We start from the raw sequence: 18,726 nt of genomic DNA, 5'->3' as shown, positions 1-18,726 counted from the left end.
CCCCCACTGTATATATATATATATACATAGACAGAAACAGAACTATACATGACATGCACCAGCAAGTTGAAAAAGTAGTATAGTAGAGAGAATGAAATAAATGAAAAGACAAGACTATAGTGCAATGAAAATAATGTAATATGAGTGTATTTATAATTCCTCTGACACAGAGCAGAGTAACTGTAAAGTTACTCTGCAGACTTCCTGTAAATTTTTCCATAAAGTTCACACAGTCTTTTTTCCCTTTATTTATTTGTAGACTGGCTGAAGTACCCGTCATTGACAGGAAAAGAGTTTGTAGACATAGTTAAAAGGATAATGCTAAAAATAAGCTGATTAGCTTTAATGTAATCAGTGATATTATTATTTCAGGTTGAAGCCCACGCACATGTCTGTCTGTCTCTCTGTACAGCAGAACTCTCTGTCTAACATATTAATACAAGGAAATACAATTTTGTAAGTTTGAGTATCTTAAGCCTTGTTTATGTTATTTTTCTTTCATCATCAGCCAAATACACTTCCTGTTCGGTAATCAGAGTGTGAATCACAGATGAAAAATAAAAAAGGAAGTTCTGATGAAGATGAAGTTTTGTCTTAATATGACTCCAGCATGTTAAAATTCATTTATTCCACTTCAGCGATGTTATTTCAGCGGTGAAAATATTAACTAATCGCAGTAAAAATATTCAGTCTAGCTTTTATAATATTTAATCTATTGGTGCAGTGTGTGAGCACCTGTATATGTGTGAGTATGTGTGTGCCCTACGATGGATTGGCACCCTGTCCAGGCTTTAGGCTTCCCGCGACCCTTCGAATACAGGATAAATCGGTATAGACAATGAGTAAGTAAGTGTTTGCTTACACTGATATATAGTAGCACATAACTGTTCATAACACTACTTTTATGCAACATTTTTAATTTCATATATGGTGTAGGTTAAACTTCAGGTAGATGTAAATAGTTTCATTAAAATATATATATATATATATAATTTATTATTTATATAGTTGCTTAAGTTTATTTGTTTCAGGTTCAAAGAATGTTCAAATACATGTCTAGAATTTATATTTATAAATAACATTTTTGCCAAAATAATAATAATAATAATAATAATAATAATAATAAACTAAAACAATAATACAATTGTAATGACAATATTGTATATTAATTGTTCTTGTTGTTGCCTACTTTATGGAATTTTATAAATGATACACTTGTTTTTTTTTATTATTCTTTAAAAATCACAAACAATTACAATTACAATATTTAAAAGTATAAAAGTACAAAAAGATTTAGGTGCAAAATATTTAATTATACGAACAACTATTTACAGTTGACTTGACAATATAATGTATACAATATAAAAAAAAAAAACTTGTTATTATATTTATTTTTTATTCATATACACATTTTATTATTTATTATTTTATAATTTTATTCATTAATACTATTAATATTAGTATTAATTAGTATGCAAAAATCAGGCTCGGCATAGTAGAACCATATAAAATCCAGATCAAATATCAAACATAAAACATAAGACAAATTATACATTACGTCACGCTTGTTATGACCAGACGTCAGGGGCGACGTGACGTCATATTTTTGCGACAGCTGTCCGACTGTGTACATGTAGCCATGAAAGATTTTCTTCATAGACTTTACGTTTTAAAGGTAGATATTTTTGTATAATTTCCATGAGTTACATACCAGCGGCACGAAGGTGAGAAACGCTCACGCTTGTTCAGACAGCAGTGTTACGGGCAAAACGGTGTTATTCAGCGACAGTGTTCATTTCCCAGCTACAAGCTCTGGCTATGGTTGCTAGCTAGCCGTTAGCTTAGCTAATTTATGCCGGATGGGCATCCATTGCGGATGTGGTGCAGAATAAAGGATCACTAATGCGACAGAGCACACACCGGACATGGTTTAATTCACCTGTTTGAGTGTTTTTTGTGTTGTTTATTGTTTTTGATTTGTTTTAATGTATTTGTTCGCTTAACTCAGCTCAGAATTTACTCCTGGTTTTCAGACTCCATGAGATGGAGTACATAATGCTGCATAACATGTCTATTCTCTTTAAACAACCATTTTTAAAAAAAAAAAACAACAACATGTTTTTAAAGTACATGTCAATCATCGTGACCTCTGAATTATAGTTTATTTTTTTTCAGAATCTATGCATCCCCAGTATGTCCAAACAGGACTCATGTTAGAAGACTGTCCTCTGTTCTCTCTATATGAGGAAATAGTTTTCCCTTCAGTTCCACTTTTGTAGTTTCGTTCTTCAGTCACCTGAGGGATCACTTTCTAGCTGGTGTCTGACTGTAATTGAGGCACATCATCATCATGCAATGTGCACACTCAGTGAGCACTCATCTAGCTGAGTGTGATGGCACTTTTGTGAATGGTGCTGCCTCGGCTCTGACCCATGAGTGAGTATTATGAGGAGGGCGGGTTGCTATATGAGCGCTCGCCTCCCATGCACATTAAAGTGGAGTCGCCTGAAGGTGCCTTCGGCGGTCGGGTCTCCGAAGACGGCTTCCCCCGTGAAGACGACGACTCTGAAGGCAGCTGCGATCACGCAGGCCTGCCTTTCAACGTCGTGGTCGTGCATCCCAACATTGTTGCTCCTGGAGTGGCTTCTGATGACCTGCTACCCATTCAACAAAGTAAGCTGCACCTATCCAATCACTGAAGCACTTTGAAGCTGCCAGTAGGCTTTCTCCATCAGATAGGTCACTAATCGAAGGTACTTCAAATTCGAATGGTGACCGTTCACAATGAATAATTAAAAAAATGTTTACTGCACACAAGACAAATAATCATTTGGTTAATGCTGCTCAGGTACAAAAGTCAGTTACAATACATCAACATGTTCATATGTTTAAAACAGGCTAGAACAAATACTGTATTCTTTCACTAAATGTTTGCTTTAGCTCTCAATTGGGGCTGTCACAAATAAAAACAGTTTCATCAGATGATTTATTGCCATGTATATATTTGCAATTTATAACTTAATTGTTTTTTTAGCTGTCTCTTTTGCTTTGTTTTAGCATACTACCTTTATAATCTAGCCGTAATTGTATTTTGTGTTTTGGACTGGGAATTAAGTTTTACACACATTTTTGCTACACGATTTTGTTGTCACTGACAAATATTGCAGACTGTAAAAGACTCCTTTGGGTTAAGATCGATTGGCTGGCGATTTAGTGTCACTGTGACATAGTGCTTATTCCTGACATCACCAATAGGAGAATAGTATAGGATGACTCTGTATTTGAACTGTGAAATTAAGTGTTACTATTCGAGTTAGCGATCATGTTAAGGACTGATCAATCATCTAAAAAATTTGCTTATGTTAATACATACAACCTTGTCAGCGTATGTGCCTGGTACCTCATCCAGTGCTTATTCAATTTAATTCAGTTTTATTTGTATAGTGCTTTTAAAAATGGAAATTGTCACAGAGCAGCTTTCCAGAATGAAAAAAAACTGAAAAAAAATGTACATTGAAAATGTAGGGCTAATCATTTAGACTATAAGTATCAGTTTGTTCCTGATAAGTGATGATGGAAAAACTCCCTGAGTTGACAATAGGAAGAAACCTTGATAAGAACCAGACTCAACAGGAAACCGATTCTGATTTGGGTGTTATCAATGCAAAGCTACAATGCATGCTAATGGATAGTATAAAAAATATTTCCTTAAGCGCATGTTGTGTATGAGATGAATCTGAATTAAAGCTTAGCCAAATCCAGCCTGTCCATTTATTAAGTATACATATTAACACATAATGTAAATAATAACTAAAATACCACAGCACAGTTGTAAGTGTAATAAGGTGTTTATACAAAATCTCTGTAAACACGAATCTAAGGCTTTGACCACACACACGCACGCATTTTTTAAACGGGTGCATTTGTCTGTTTTTGGCTTCACATCCACAGAAAAACTGTTTTAGGTGACTGAAAAATTGCCCTTCTGGAAAACATTGAAAATGACATTTCTGGCATGTCGCATGTGCTGTATAGTATCTCATATGTTTGACATAAGAGTGTGACATACTTGGCGGGACCTTTTTTTAGGCTTCTGTGTGGCCAACATGGTGTTATAACTAGGTTTATATCATCGTCTGCTGGTTTGGTGTACTTAGACAGCTGGTTTTTGCATTTTAATGTGGACAAAAGTACCTGTGTGCTGGGACTGTGCAATTTAATCGATTATACTGTTTCATTGACCTGTTATTGGATGATTTGATTTATTAATTAGTGTTGTTAAGTCTAATATAGCAGTTTCCCGAAATCAAAGTGTATCAACATTCCAACTAGAACTTCAACTCTAGTGTATACAGTAGTGTGGATGAGGCCTAAAATTAAGCAAACTGACACATTTCAGACACAATATGGCAAACAATTTTTCAAGTATTAGTTGCTATTTAGAACACACAGGTTTTAGTAAGCATAGTGACAGTTTTAACGGAATGGACTGTTGGTAGGATTTGAGTTTTATGTAGTGAACACAGACAAGCAGAGCGATACACAAGGTGGCGCAGAAAAGACAGACAAGCATAATGGTTTAAATAACATTGACAAGAGCCAAATTGGGATCTCTTGTGAGATGTTCCTGGTCTGCAGTGGTCAGGACATACCAAAAGTGCTGCAAGGAAGAAAAAAAAAAACCATAAACCGGTAACGGGGTCATGGCCATCCAAGGCTCACTGACGCACGTGGGAGCGAAGGCTGGTCTGTGTAGACTGTTCCAATAGAAGAGCGAGTGTAGCTCAAAAAGGTTAACACTGGTTCCACTTGAAAGGCTGCAGAACACACAGTGCCTCGCTGTTTTGGTGGTGAAAGGGGGAATCTACATAATATATGCAGCAATGATTGCGAGATGAAGCACCATTTAGGTGATGAGGCTTCCCAGTTAATAGTTTCACCAAAAGGTTCATTTCATGAAGTTGCAATCATGATTTTGTGTGCGTTTTCCTTATAAGAAGTAAATGTAAAGTTCATTGTGGAGTGCAAAAAAAAAGAAAGTTTTCCTGAATCTTGATTAAAGAATTTAAAAACAAAAATCTCCTTTATAATGATTCAGTCATGTGATTCTGGCAAACGCAAGGCTTCATTTGGACACGCCCCCTTTTACTCAATACATGGTTCAGAGCTTCTGTGTCATAGTAAGATCACTAATATGCAGAGTGTAAAAAGTTTTTTAAATGAAAAAGAAAACGATGAAAAACCTTATTGAGTCAGTGGATTAATTAGTAATTTAAAGTCAACACTGTGTCAGGGCAGGCAGTTGAGAATTAACAGGAAATTTGTATAAACACACACCACTACAAAACCAGCTCAGGTATAACAAAACATCACATCCTGACTACAGACACAGAAGTTGTTTGGTTTTGTTCCAGGAGTAAAAGTGTGAGAGTTTAAACAAAGCAAATGGGAGTCAGTGATTTTTAGCAATTTCGGGTGGGAGGCTAAGGATGATGGCAGATTTACTCTCTTTGTGGAATTTGTATCATTGCACAGTTGAAACACTAGTCAGGTCAGCTCGGTGTTTTTCCCAAGCTAAAAAACAATTGCACAGAGCATAGAATGAAATGCACTGTAAGAAAAATACACACACAGGAAATAAAGAGTGGTGGCAGTTTTGTTACAGTAAATACAGTTACAGTAAATCTCCACAGGTTTGTGGTGTTTCTCACCACTGTTCTGAAAAGGTTTCGCATTATATTTTGAAACAAGCCTGTAGAATGCAACAAAGCTTTCCACTAGACTTTAGACTGTTGCTGTGGGGATTTGCCCATTCAACCACAAGAGCATTAACGCAGAAAGGAAAAATGCCTGTGGATGCAGTGCTATTTGCAGAGTTGCTCATACAAGAGTGAGTCTTCAGTAAATGCAGTGGTAAAGCTTATCAGCAGCACCTGAGTAAAAGAAATGACTGCATAAACAATACTGCTTTGTTGATTTTAGTCCACTTGTTCACTTAGAAAGGCTGACACGTTTCTAAGCATAACCTTTGTTCTTAAAAAAAAAAAATCTTGTGGATTTTATTTGTTGTTCATTTGTATATAAATAAGAGTTTCTCTTTTTAGGTCAGTAGTCCATAGATCAAAGCCAGAGAGTTACATACAGCAATTGACTTTTGACTGAGAAATTTATCATTTTTACAGGTCATGGTAACAGTTGTAAAAACTTAGTGTGATTTATGTAATTATGACAGGCCTACTCTCATGCTACTGCATTAATATGTGGTTGCCCATTTATGCTTGTCCTTTCTTTCTGCTGTCTATTATTATTATTATTAGTATTACTTTAAAAACAAATTATCACTTTTTGATCATAAACAAAACCTTATTTTATTATCATGAAATTAGATCTAAGGTATTCTGTGGCTTAGTCTTTCCCTCTTTATTAGGTGATGTGGTTGTGATGGAGTAGGGTAGGCACTAAAGCATCTACAACCTGAATTTGAGATCACTCGATCTAATGTCCTGGATAATTCCAAAAATATTAATATTGGTTATGAGGAGCGTCCGTGTCATTGTGACGGCCCAGCCCCTTCATAGACTGACTCCTGTCTATGCCTTCATAACATGTTTAGATGTTCACCCTGATGGACAAAGATAACACTGGCAGCTTTATAGGTTAAGGGTCAAGTGAGGTTATCATAATGTATTGCATTTATTTTTGTAGTTTATTTTTAAAGGTGTGTATGTTTGTTTTATGGCCCATAACACACTACAAAGCAGATTTGCTCTCATTATCTTATTATTATTATTATTTTTACAACATTTGTTTTACATGTTGTATTTTTAATTCTCCAGTAGTATTAACACATTTGCTTTTCCCTATCAGACAGAAGTGTTTCTGCAGCGCTGGCTTCAGGAGGTGCAGGTAAAAGGAAGAGTAGGTTTAGCGGTGCTGAATTGGAGGTGCTGGTCTCAGAAGTAACCCGGTGTGAAGGGGAATTGTTTGGCCCAGCTGGCAGACTGCGGCGGCGTGAGAGAGAGCGAATATGGGCTGGAATCTTGGAGCGCGTAAATGCTGTATCCCGAGTCCCACGCACCCTTCGGGAAGTGAAGAAGCGCTGGGATGACCTGAAGAGACGCAACGGTGGAAAGCTGGCAGATGCAAGGTTCCGCTCTTGGCTTCCATCCAGTAGAGGAAGTGCAGTCCTGGGAGGCCCGAGCCAGTTGAGCCCCAGGTTTCACCAAGCCCGACAAAAATTGAGTACAAGGGGAAAGGCCAGTTTCACCTGTTTGTCTGACACTGATCCAGGTGAGGAAGGTTAATTTTGCATAAAAAAGCAGATTCCTGTTGCTCGGTTTGTATCCTTTTTTTTTTCAGTACAGGATGTTGTTTGCACATGTTTTTTCATATCCTAAAGTAATAACATGAACATAAGTATACCTTTTGTAAATGTTTTAAATGTATTTGGTACAAACAAAAAAAAATGGTGTTATTCTTAATAAGAATAAAAACATTTTACATGTACTGTACACTCACACAGCGGGTAAAATAAGTTTTGAACACACCACCATTTTTTCTCAGTAAATATATTTTCAAAGACTAGATGTTGGTAACAACCCATGCAATCCACACATCAAATCCAAAAATCTAACTATAGAGGTCCATAAATTATGTGCAATAATGTGAAATGATACAGGGTAATAGTATGGAACACACCTACTGAAATGTATTTAATACTTCATACAAAAGCCTTTGTTAGTGAGGACCGCTTCATGACATCTCCTGTATGGAAAAACTAGTTGCGTGCATTGCTCAGGTGTCATTTCGGGCCGGTCTTCCACACAAACAAACAGTCTTCAAGTCTTGATCGCTCCATGGGCCTCTTCTATGAACTTTGACCTTCAGTTGCTTCCATAGATTTTTTTATTTATTTTTATTGGATTCTGGTCAGGTGATTGGTTGGGCCATTGTAGCCGCTTTCTTTTCTTTTTTTTAAATTAATTGAGAATGTCCTTGGCTGTGTGTTTGGGATCGTTTTGCTAAAATATCTACCCTTATTTCATATTCATCACCCTGGTAGATGGCAGCGGACTTTTATCAAGAATGTCTCAGGATATTTTTCCGTTCATCCTTATTTCAATTATTTAAAGTTTTTCTGGAAAAAGCCCCAAACCATAATGTTCCCACATCCAAACTTCACTGTTGGTATGATGTTTTTGGGGTGATGTGCAGAGCCATTTATTCTCCAAACTTAATGTGTATTATTGCATCCAAAGTGTTCAATTTTGGTCTCATCTCTCAGTATTTCATAGGCTCGTCCAAATTTACATTTAGGCATTTGGCAGACGCTCTTATCCAGAGCGACTTACAAAAAGTGAAAAATGTTGTGCAGCAAACTTTAAGCGAGCTTCAACATGCTTTTTCGTCTGAGTCTTGCGTGGAAAGCGTGCATGCAGGCCATGGCGGTGGAGTGCATTGCTTATTGTTTTCTTTGGAACAGTTTCTGAAGCTCTCCAGAAGTGGTCCTTGGCTCTTGGATAACTCTTCTGATAAGTCTTTTCACTCCTCTGTTAGAAATCTTGCCAGGAGCACCTGGTCGAGGCCAGTTTATGGTGAAATTCTCTTCTTTCCTCTTCCGGATTATGGCCCCAACAGTGCTCACTGGAACATTTCAGAAGTTTTGAAATCCTTCTGTAACCAATGCCATCAGTATGTTTTGCAACAATATGGTTGCCACGGTCTTGAGAGAACTATTACCCATTAGATAACGAAACACCTTTTTATAGGCTGTCATTTGGGACTAAACCAACTGTTATTAAGCTGGATTGCTTTTTAATTACTGACTAACTTTAACTGGTGTCTTGGCTTTCCATACCTTTTTGCACCTCCTTTTCTTCATGTGTTCAATACTTTTTCCCCTGTTTCATTTCACATTATGACACGTAACTTAATTCATGGACATCAATGGTTTGATTTCTTTTGATTGCATAGGTTTTTACCAATATCTGGTGAAAATTCTATGTCAATAGCACCTTTAGAAATATATTTACTGAGATAAATTTACATTTACATTTAGCAGACGCTCTTATCCAGAGCGACTTACATTTTTTATCTTACTATACATCTGAGCAGTTGAGGGTTAAGGGCCTTGCTCAATGGCCCAATGGCAACTTGGTGGTTGTGGGGTTTGAACCTGGGATCTTCTGCACCGTAGTCCAATGCCTTAACCACTGAGCTGCTGTGTGTTGTGTGTGGTTTGTAAACATCATCATTGGGCTTTAAATAAGCGACAATTTAGTGGCGTAAATAGCTAAGCTAGAAGATGTATACTGTGGTCATGGAAAAAAATTTTTTTTGATGGTTCAAATTATTGACCTGCATAAAAAAAAACTAATAGGATTGCTTAGATTAATGAAATTGGGTTAAGAATTGGGTCCAATGCAGTATTAAAACCTGGAAAGATAGTACTAAAGCGTTTACTTTTCTAAAATATGCTCCAAAAAAATACATTTGATTATGATCAGAGAGCCTTTTAGTGCTTCATAAAAATCAACAGTAGAAAGCATTTCCACACACTCACAATCACAGGATTGGGTCTTATGGCTGGGTGGCCATAAGACAACCACTCATTACAGAGGCTTTTCTGGGAAAAAGGCTTCAGTTCATTAGGAAGCATGAAGATTGGACTTTGGAGCAATGAAACAAAGGTCATGTGGTCTGATGAGGTCAGATTGATCTTATTCCAGAGCAATGGGCAGGTCAGTGTAAAAAGGGAAGCACACAAAGTGATGGAACCATCATGCATAGTGCCTATTGTACCAAACTGGGGTTGCTTCAGTTGCTCAGGTCTACACTTAGTCAGTCTGAAAATCTTATGTGGCAGTAAAATGAAGTCAGCTGATCACCTGAATGTAGTGAATGACTGGTGATCACATCAAAGGATTTTTCTCCCTGTTGGCACAGGCTTTTTATGACACAGGCAAAATCTTTTTCTTAAAAATTTAACTTGGTTGTCTTAAAAACCCCTAGAGTTTTTAAGTAAATGCTTTTCACTGTTGTTTTTTATTGTGTAATCTCACTTAATAGGGAAAGTTTTTGATTATGGGAAAATAACTATTACTGAGTTTGCTTCTGTTTCAGTTACAGGAGGAGAAGGTTCTGAGCGAGATGGCTTTGAAAAGGAGGATGATTCTCATGAGCAGGAAGGTGAGGAAAGCACTAATTGTGAAGGCGTAGATAACAGCATGGAAGACAAGCTGGGATTAGGCCTTGGCTTGGGAATCGTCCCAGCCCCAACATCTGAGCGCTGGCTTCCTCCTTCGCCACTCTATAGTGCCCCCTTTTTGAATGGTACTCCTCAGCCGAGTCCAGAACCATCACTTGGAGCTCATCAGGGCCCCATCGAGCCTCCCCCTTCACGTACTTCCTGGCTGGAGGATGAACTTCGGGGCCTCGGGGAAGCAGCTGTGCAGCTTGGAGATCGCCTCGAGCAGAACTTAAGGGAGTTCGGCGAAGGTTTCAGGCGTGACATGCGGACACTTGTGGCCTCACAAGAGGCTCTGACAATCAGCTTACAACAAAATAATGTGCTCTTACAGAGACTCTTGGGCCTACTTGAAATGCAGCAACAGCAAACGCAGCCCCCGCAGCACCAAATTCCACATCATCAGCTTCCGCAACGGTTGTCTCAAGAACATTTGCAGCATCGTCAACAAGAAGATCTACCACAGCAAATTTTATCCCAGGAGCTCGAACAGCAAATTCCTCAAAATGCAAGTGAAGAAATATCAACAGCTGCTACTTCCGTACCCCTTCCCCCGGATATTTTGGATGGCACTTCACAGCCTGAATCAGCAACTGAGACGAATGCTCAGAGGCCATGCCGGGGTAGAACAGGAGACCACAGGCGGAAGCGTAGGCATTAGATGTGTAAATTATCTTGAAATACTGTTTATTTCTACAAAGATTTTATATTAAGGTGTGCATTTGAGTAAGAACAGGTTATGCCATGCAAGACTACATTTTGCCTGTTGCAAAAAAAAAAAGAAAAGAAAATGTTATTAAGTTATACATAAAAAGATTATACAACTTAAATGAATGGGTTATTCTGTGTTAAATGACTGTGTGGAGTTAAGTAGAATTAGTTTACACAACACAGCATGGGATATTGATTTACTAAAAGAAGTTTAGGTGACGGATGTAAAAACAAGGTTGTCTTTCCCTATAAAAAACAAAATCTCCATGATGGAACATAGATTTGCATCCCTGGGTCTGGAGTAACCTTGTCCAGCATACTTTAGTGTTTTCACTTCTCACCAATAATCAGCTAATCCACACCTCTTCACACCTTCGTGAGTTGAAGTGCATTTGTGTGTGACAAAATCTGAACATGGGTTGCTCCAGGATCAGATTTGCAAACTTTGTACAATAAAAGATATGGGAACCTGAACAGTTTCATCAAAGAACTGGCATGAAAAGACTGGTTAACTTGAGGTTTTTATATTTTTACAGGATAGGTCTACTGTTACTGTATATAAAGCTAGTCATGTGGCAGCACTCGCAATGCATGAATTCATGTAGGTGAACATGCTATCAGCTTGAGGTAATATTCACATCAAACATCGGAATGAAGAAAGTGTTATTTTTGTGTCTTTAGGAATAGATATTGATATTAGATAGATGGAGTATTCCAGAAACTACAATGGTGTTCAAAATAATAGTAGTGTGTTGAAAATAAAGTGAGTAAAGTTTCATATCCATATAATAACTTTAAATTTAAAATCACAAAAATGCATCGGACACCATGCACATTCTATTTTGAATCACAACATGAAGAAAGATGTGCTAAATATATTAGTTTAAAGTGAAGAAAAACAAATATTAGTCTGTTCAAAAAAATAGCAGTGTCATCACTCATCTTCATAAAGTGATGAATTTACCATTTAAACAAAAATGCTTGATGTTTAATCTTTCTTGTGCATCTCTGAGAACTGCTTCACATCTGTGACAATTGTGCTACATGCCACAATTCCTCTGCATTTCTCGGTTTTGCTTCAGAAACAGCTTTTTTAATTTCAGGCGGCAGCTTTTCTTTTGGATTAAGGTCTGGTGATTGGGCTGGCCACTCCATAACGTCAATCTTGTTGGTCTGGAACCAAGATGCTGCTCGCTTACTGGTGGGTTTGGGGTCTTGTCTTGTTAAAACACCCATTTCAAGTGCACTTCCTCTTCGGCATAAGACAACGTTACCTCTTTAAGTATTCTGATGTACTCAAATTGCTCCATGATACCTGAAATGTGATAAATAGGCCCAACTCCATAGTACGAAAAGCATCTCCATATCATGATGCTTGTGCCTCCATGCTTCACTGTCTTCACAGTGTGCTGTGGCTTGAATTCAGTGTTTGTGAGTCGCCTGACCAACTGTCTGCAGCCTCTAGAACAATCTTGCTTTTATCAATCCACAAAACATTGCGCTATTTCTCTTTAGGCCAGTCAATGTGTTCTTTGGCGAACTGTAACCTCTTCAGCACGTCTTTTTTTTAACAATAGGACTTTGCGGGGGCTTCTTGCTTATAGCTTGACTTTACATAGCCGTCTTCTAATAGTAACAGTACTAACAGGTAACTTTAGATGTTCTTTCAATCAATTTTGTTATTCTTCGATCCATTCGAATGGTAGTTTTCCGTTTTCTTCCATGTCTGTCTGGTTTTGGTCTCCATTTTAAAGCTTAAAAATTATTTGGTATCATTTTACCAGAGCAGCCCATCATTTTCTGCATTTTTTTGTATGTTTCCCTATCTCTAAACAACTTTTGAATCAAAGTACGCCGTTCTTTTGAACAATGTCTGGATGACCCATTTTACTCTGATTTTCAGAGAGAAATGCACAGGACAACATTTTCTGCATTCATCCTTAAATAAGGGGAACTTGTTTGACACCTGTTTTTTACAGAGTATTTTACCTCTCTAAATGAACTCCACACTGCTATTTTTTTTAACAGACTAATATTTGTTTTTCTTCACTTACATTACATTAAACATATACATTTAGCACATTTTTCTTCATGTTGTGATTCAGAATAGAATGTGCAAGGTATCCAATGCATTTATATGATTTTAAATTTAAAAGTTATTATATGGATATAGAGCTTTACTCACTTTTTTAAAAACACTGCTATTATTTTGAACACCACTGTATGTATCTATATGGTTTTTCACACAACAGATTCGAGTTTATGCAGAACGTTCCTTTTTTTTTAAATCATGTTAGACGTGGGTCTGCAGGCTGAAACATTGATAATGGGAGAGATCAAAGGAGAATCTCTAGGTTAAGCTGACAGGAAGTAGACCACTGGAAAAAAGAGACCACTGCAAAATAATTAGTTTGTTTCTTTTTTCTTACAGATCCATGTACAGTATTGGTGAGATGAATAGTTCTGTTGCATTTTTCGTGAACTGCTGACAATATTTCTTCTAAATCTAAAATATAACTATTTAAAGTATATATTTAAAGAAAATGACATCACAACACCCAAGATCATGCAGTATTTTCAAAGCTTTAATAACTTAAATTAAACAAAATGCAAATAATTTGTAAACAATTTGTGTTAATGCCCCGATTTGCAGTTACAGCTTTCATGAATTTTGGCATACTCTTCACCATTTATTTTTTTTTTTTTTTTACTTTTTTTCACGCAAAAAAGGCAAACATTGCAGCTTTGAGGTTTGTGACTATCCATCTTCCTCTTGATGACGTTCCAGAAGTGTTCTGGAGCAGTGGTCTCTTATTTTTTTCCAGAGCTGTAACCATCTCAGGTCAGAATGCACATCTGTCTCAAACGCTGACCTCAAGCATGGGCTCCAAGAGGAGAAGGCCAAAAGAATACAGGTTCCACTTTTGTCAGCCAAGAACAAGAATCTAAAGCCATCATGAGCACAGGATCACTAAAAATGGACAGCTGAAATCTGGAAAATGTCTAGGCGAGTTATTATCTTATCTTTTACTTCCAGAGTCTGTGCCCATAACGCATCGATTCCTGTTTGCGACTGACCGGAGTGCAACTCAATGTGGTCTTCTGCTTCTAAGGCTGATCCAACCTAAAGTTTTATGTTTTGTGCATTCTGAGATGCTTTTCTGCTTACCAAGTTTGTAAAAAGTGATTATTTGAGTTACTCCACATATCCTTCTTGACAGCTCATGTATATTTTTATCAAAAACCTCTTTCACCCACACAACTGTGGCTCAGTCAATGTCTTTTCCCAACATACTATTCTCTGGACTAGAGACCGATGTGAACATCACCTAAATGTCCTGACTTGTATTTTGCATTGTGCTGCTGTCTCATGACTGGCTCCTTAGAAACCTGCATGAATACACAAGTGCCCCGGATTTACTAATTAAGTGGTGAGTGGCGAGTGTTTCTCTAAATTAGAGTACCAAAATGCAGCTTAAGACATTGTACATGACTTCACTGTAAATGTCTCCTTGCAAAACATTTTGGATTTACAGTAAGAGGTGTAGCAGAGGACAAAATATTTTTTTATTTTATTATTTTTTAATTTAAAACTACCTAACTAGCATAAGTAACAAACCTAAGAAGCTATAGCAATATTTCCAATCATATTTGGTTGTTATTACAAACAAGGAATTTGCTATTTGTGAAAAATCCTTTGTCATTTTGCCCCATAGTCAAATCAGCTATGCCATGAGTTGCTTGGCAATTCACAGGTGATTGGCATTCATTAACATATTCATTTGAATAAGAAAACCATCAGTGTTAAAAAAACAGATTTACAAACCTTTTTTTTTTTTTAGTTTGGTATGACCTATGAACATTCATACACTGCATTACTAAAATATTAAATTGTGCCAAATACTTATATGTATTGTTTAGCTTTGTGAGGTTTACATGGACAGTATACTTTTAGATATTTTCACTTTGAATTTTTCTCGATTCTTTTAAACATCAGTCTAACCTTTCAGCCATCAAGTTGGGACATTAGCACACTTATAGATTTACATTGCAAATTTATAAACCCACACAGTCTTGATCAGGATACAGGTATAGATATATGCAGGTAGAAAAATATATGTTGGTATTTTTTTATATCTCATTATATGTTATTAATATATAAAGCAAATCCTATAATATGTTCATGCTCCAGTTCTGCACCATCACATCATTATATATTTTTTAAGTAACATAAACATTATCATTATCCCAAAGGGCCAGTAAGACATTATACATCAGGATCCTATTTTTTATGCTAAAAATGCTTCTGGGATTTACTTGAAGGCTTTGTATCTCGTTTTCTCCAAACTTAAATTGATCAATAGGTATCCTTGAACAGTCTTTCCATTTATGTCACATTTTCACACATATCCCTATATGAGATTTATACTCAAAGCTCTTTTCTGCAGATTATTTGACATGGAATAACCCTGATGCTGTTATGTATTCACTGGCATAGTCTAAGCATATTCTTAATTACCACATTTTTTTTTCTTTTTATTTATTTTTTATTTTACCACGTCTTGCCTTTATTCATTTAGACCTGTCTTAACTTAATAATTGAATCATTTAACAACTTGAAATGGTTGTGTTGCGCAAACAATTTTTCCCCCCCAGAAATGGTTTGTGAGTAACTGGTGTTGAAGGATGTTTGTACTAGTTGCTAATTAATTTAAATGCTCTAGAAAGACTGCACTGTTAGGTTAAAATGAAATATTTTAAGTGAAATGAATAACCACTTCATGCTCTACTATATTCTCTGCATGCAGTGCAATGTAGATTCAATAGATTGGTGAATATATTTTGTATATTTATAGCCCCATCATGTAAATAAGAAAGCTCTTTAATGAGAAAATGTCTGGATAAAAAACATGGATTAAAGGGGACGCCAGCTAATAAAGTAGCTTGTCCCTTGCAGCAATATACTGTATTTTAAACATTAAAATAATGTTTAAGAGAAAAAATATATATATTAAAATACATTGTTATCTGCTATATATTAAATACCTTACAAATCATATGGTGTACTCATGTCTTATTATGGAAAATATTTACTGGGGTTAAATGCATTAAATATGCATCTGTGATTATGTTGTCAACAAATATTTAATAGACAGAGAGTGTTGGAAATCTATTAAGATCAAAGATTTGTTTAATACTGTCTTTAACATGCTTATGTAGACTATCCCTAAGTACTGACTTGTATCCCATTCAGCCACTTAATAACCCAAAAGTGAAAAGAAAACTGAAAGAAGTGTTTTTGTATTTAATTCTAAACATTTATTTGGAATTATATCTTTGATGCATACAGCTAAAACACAACTACATACACAACTACAGCTAAAGAAAAATAGTTGTAATAGTAGTAGTAGTAGTAGTAATTGGAAACACCCTGCCTATTAAATACACTGACTTGTTCCCTTGGGCCTTCAGGAGCTACAGTAAAATCTGCCTAATCGATCTAATCAAATGAAAGAAACAAAATGTTATTTGGAAGAGTGTACAATAAAACGGTACACATTAGCGTCTTTCCTATGTGCTGTGGTCTGTATAAACTAATCACCCATAACATTAAAGCTAGTTGTGAATAGTTGTCTTATCTCCTCACAATGGCACCTGTGAAGCAATAGTATAAATTAGGCAGCAAGTGAACAGTCAATGTGTTGAAAGGCAGTAATAATGGGCAAGTGTTAGAATCTGATTATCTTTGACAAGCTTGATGGTTAGACGACTGAACCAGAGCATCTCCAAAATAGCAGGTCTTGTGGGGTTTTCTGGTATGCAGTGGTTAGTACCCAGCAAACATTTGGATGTTTAATGACCGTTGCAATGACCATGCCATCATGGTTGAAAAATTGTTAATAATTTATTCAAAATAAAAGTTGAACAAACATGTTTGGCGTTATCTGATTCACAACAGCTGTCATAAATGATCATCAATCGTCCAAATTTTGCTTGGAGGGTGAAGAACACTTAGCTAAAAGACAGAGTAACAGATATACATGCAACCTGAAGCAACTGTAGACATGTACAAATGTATCTGATGGCATTTATAAGAACTGTGCTGGTTCACATATTTTTACCAATTAATGCCTACATTGGTAAAATTTTTACCAATTAATGCCCTACTACCATGACTGGTTTTGGCCAGAGACAGGACGTCGCCTTCGGACCAAGGTTTGCTGGGTACCTACAAAAAATGTTGCAAGTAGAAGACAACCGGTGGAATTAATGGGTGTTCGAGGTTCATATTTTTAAATTACCCTTCCTGACCTCTGTTCCCCCATACTTACAAGTGACGGAATAAGGGGGGCCGATCTGATGAATCTCGTTTTTCTTTTACCTCTGTTGTGTGTGCAAGATGCCACTACAATGCACTATTGATAGAGCACAAGCCAGAGAAGCAATGCCCTGCTTGAGTCATGGCATTTATGTGAATGTTACTGTGTATCGCTTACTTAAACATTGTAGCAGACCAAGTCAAACCTTCACAAGAACAGAAATCCTTAAAGGCGGTGGCCTCTTTTAGCAGGACATTGTATCCTGCCACACACAAACACACAAAAAAAGGAATTTTAGGAATGGTTTGAGAAACACAAAACTTCAAAAACTTTTACTGCTCTCACTCCCACTGAGAATGTGTGGGATGTACAAACAAGTCTGATCCACCAGTATTTAAATGATTTCTTGCAAATGTTTTGATGCCAAATACTAAAGTACAAATTTTGAGGTCTTGTGGAGTCATGCCATAACGGTTCAGAGCTGTTTTGTTGGTACAAAAAAGAGAGCTTAATGATATGGCTGACTAGTGTATCCTATTCCTATAAACAATGTGATAATTTCACCATATCAAGTCAATTAAATGATTTATTGTCCTTCAATCTTTTACACATACGTAAAAAATATGCCAAAAAGTATGGAATAAGAAAATTCTTGTTTTGCATACACCTTTCCATTTTGTTTAAAAGCAAGCTAAAAAAAAAACTTTTACATATACTTACTGTACATGTGTACAGTTGGATGTACTGTAAACCTTTAAAACAGCAGCAATGTACCAGGTGACTGATAAATTTGTACAATTTAAAATTAGGGTCATGTTCAGTTGATAAGTTGGGACTGTGAACAGAGACGGCTAGAAACCCACAAGCAACTCTTGGATGTGAGAGCACATAATCTTGGGTAATTGAATTTACTCAATATAAAAATACATACTTCATAGTGCCAGTGTTGCAAGATGTGTAAACGCTGGCTACATTCCATCATTCCTTAGAAGACCATCTGCAGTCCAGTCATCAGGTACATCTATTGGAACCATCTCTTTCTGTCAGATGCTACAAACCAAAAAATATATGGATTCCTGCCCATGATGCACGTACAGTAAATGCTTGTTGAACATCCTGTTTCAAAGGCATTGCATTAATGAAGAGTTAGCACATTTGTGTCAAAACAATGTCATATTATTTGAGCCTTCAAGTTCCAATGAACTAAAGGAAAATTGCAATTTTATATTCTAGACATCATGCGCCTCTAGCTTCGTAGCAACATTTTTGAAAGGCCCCAGAAATGACGGTTGTTATATGTTTAGTCAAAAACTCACCACTGCTTGGCTCTTATGCAAAGCCTCACCCTCACTAGGATTGCAGCTTTTACGTATATAGGACATAGTATTACATACATGTAAAGCAGGTGTGTCTGTTGGAATCGATTCCTCTATAGCAAATACCTCATTT

At 36.5% G+C, this 18,726-nt stretch overlaps 1 protein-coding gene across 2 annotated transcripts; it reads left to right on the top strand.

Annotated features, from left to right (window-relative positions):
- The first annotated feature begins 1,620 nt into the window (after nt 1-1,620).
- On the top strand, nt 1,621-11,686 carry si:ch211-261d7.3 (uncharacterized). Of its 2 annotated transcripts, XM_053493910.1 has the most exons (4): nt 1,621-1,724; nt 2,176-2,673; nt 6,868-7,290; nt 10,123-11,686. In XM_053493910.1, the coding sequence occupies exons 2-4, from the start codon at nt 2,433-2,435 to the stop codon at nt 10,905-10,907; spliced, it is 1,449 nt and encodes a 482-aa protein (XP_053349885.1). In that variant the 5' UTR covers nt 1,621-1,724; nt 2,176-2,432; the 3' UTR covers nt 10,908-11,686. The 2 variants fall into 2 exon arrangements, with proteins under 2 accessions (XP_053349885.1, XP_053349886.1); XM_053493911.1 differs by having other exon boundaries at nt 1,632-2,673; nt 10,129-11,686.
- The last annotated feature ends 7,040 nt before the right edge of the window (nt 11,687-18,726 follow it).

Source organism: Clarias gariepinus, chromosome 4, assembly GCF_024256425.1.
Source record: "Clarias gariepinus isolate MV-2021 ecotype Netherlands chromosome 4, CGAR_prim_01v2, whole genome shotgun sequence".
In the NCBI taxonomy this organism is placed as follows: Eukaryota; Metazoa; Chordata; class Actinopteri; order Siluriformes; family Clariidae; genus Clarias; species Clarias gariepinus.
The sequence above is the reverse complement of the archived record's forward strand: the minus strand, read 5'-3'. Positions and strand labels throughout refer to the sequence as shown.

Coding starts and splice junctions, on each gene's coding strand:
- si:ch211-261d7.3 (XM_053493910.1), top strand. CDS start 2,433: ATGAGTGAGTATTATGAGGAGGGCGGGTTGCTATATGAGCGCTCGCCT. Junction 2,674..6,867: donor CCTGCTACCCATTCAACAAA/GTAAGCTGCACC, acceptor TTTCCCTATCAG/ACAGAAGTGTTTCTGCAGCG. Junction 7,291..10,122: donor TTTGTCTGACACTGATCCAG/GTGAGGAAGGTT, acceptor CTTCTGTTTCAG/TTACAGGAGGAGAAGGTTCT.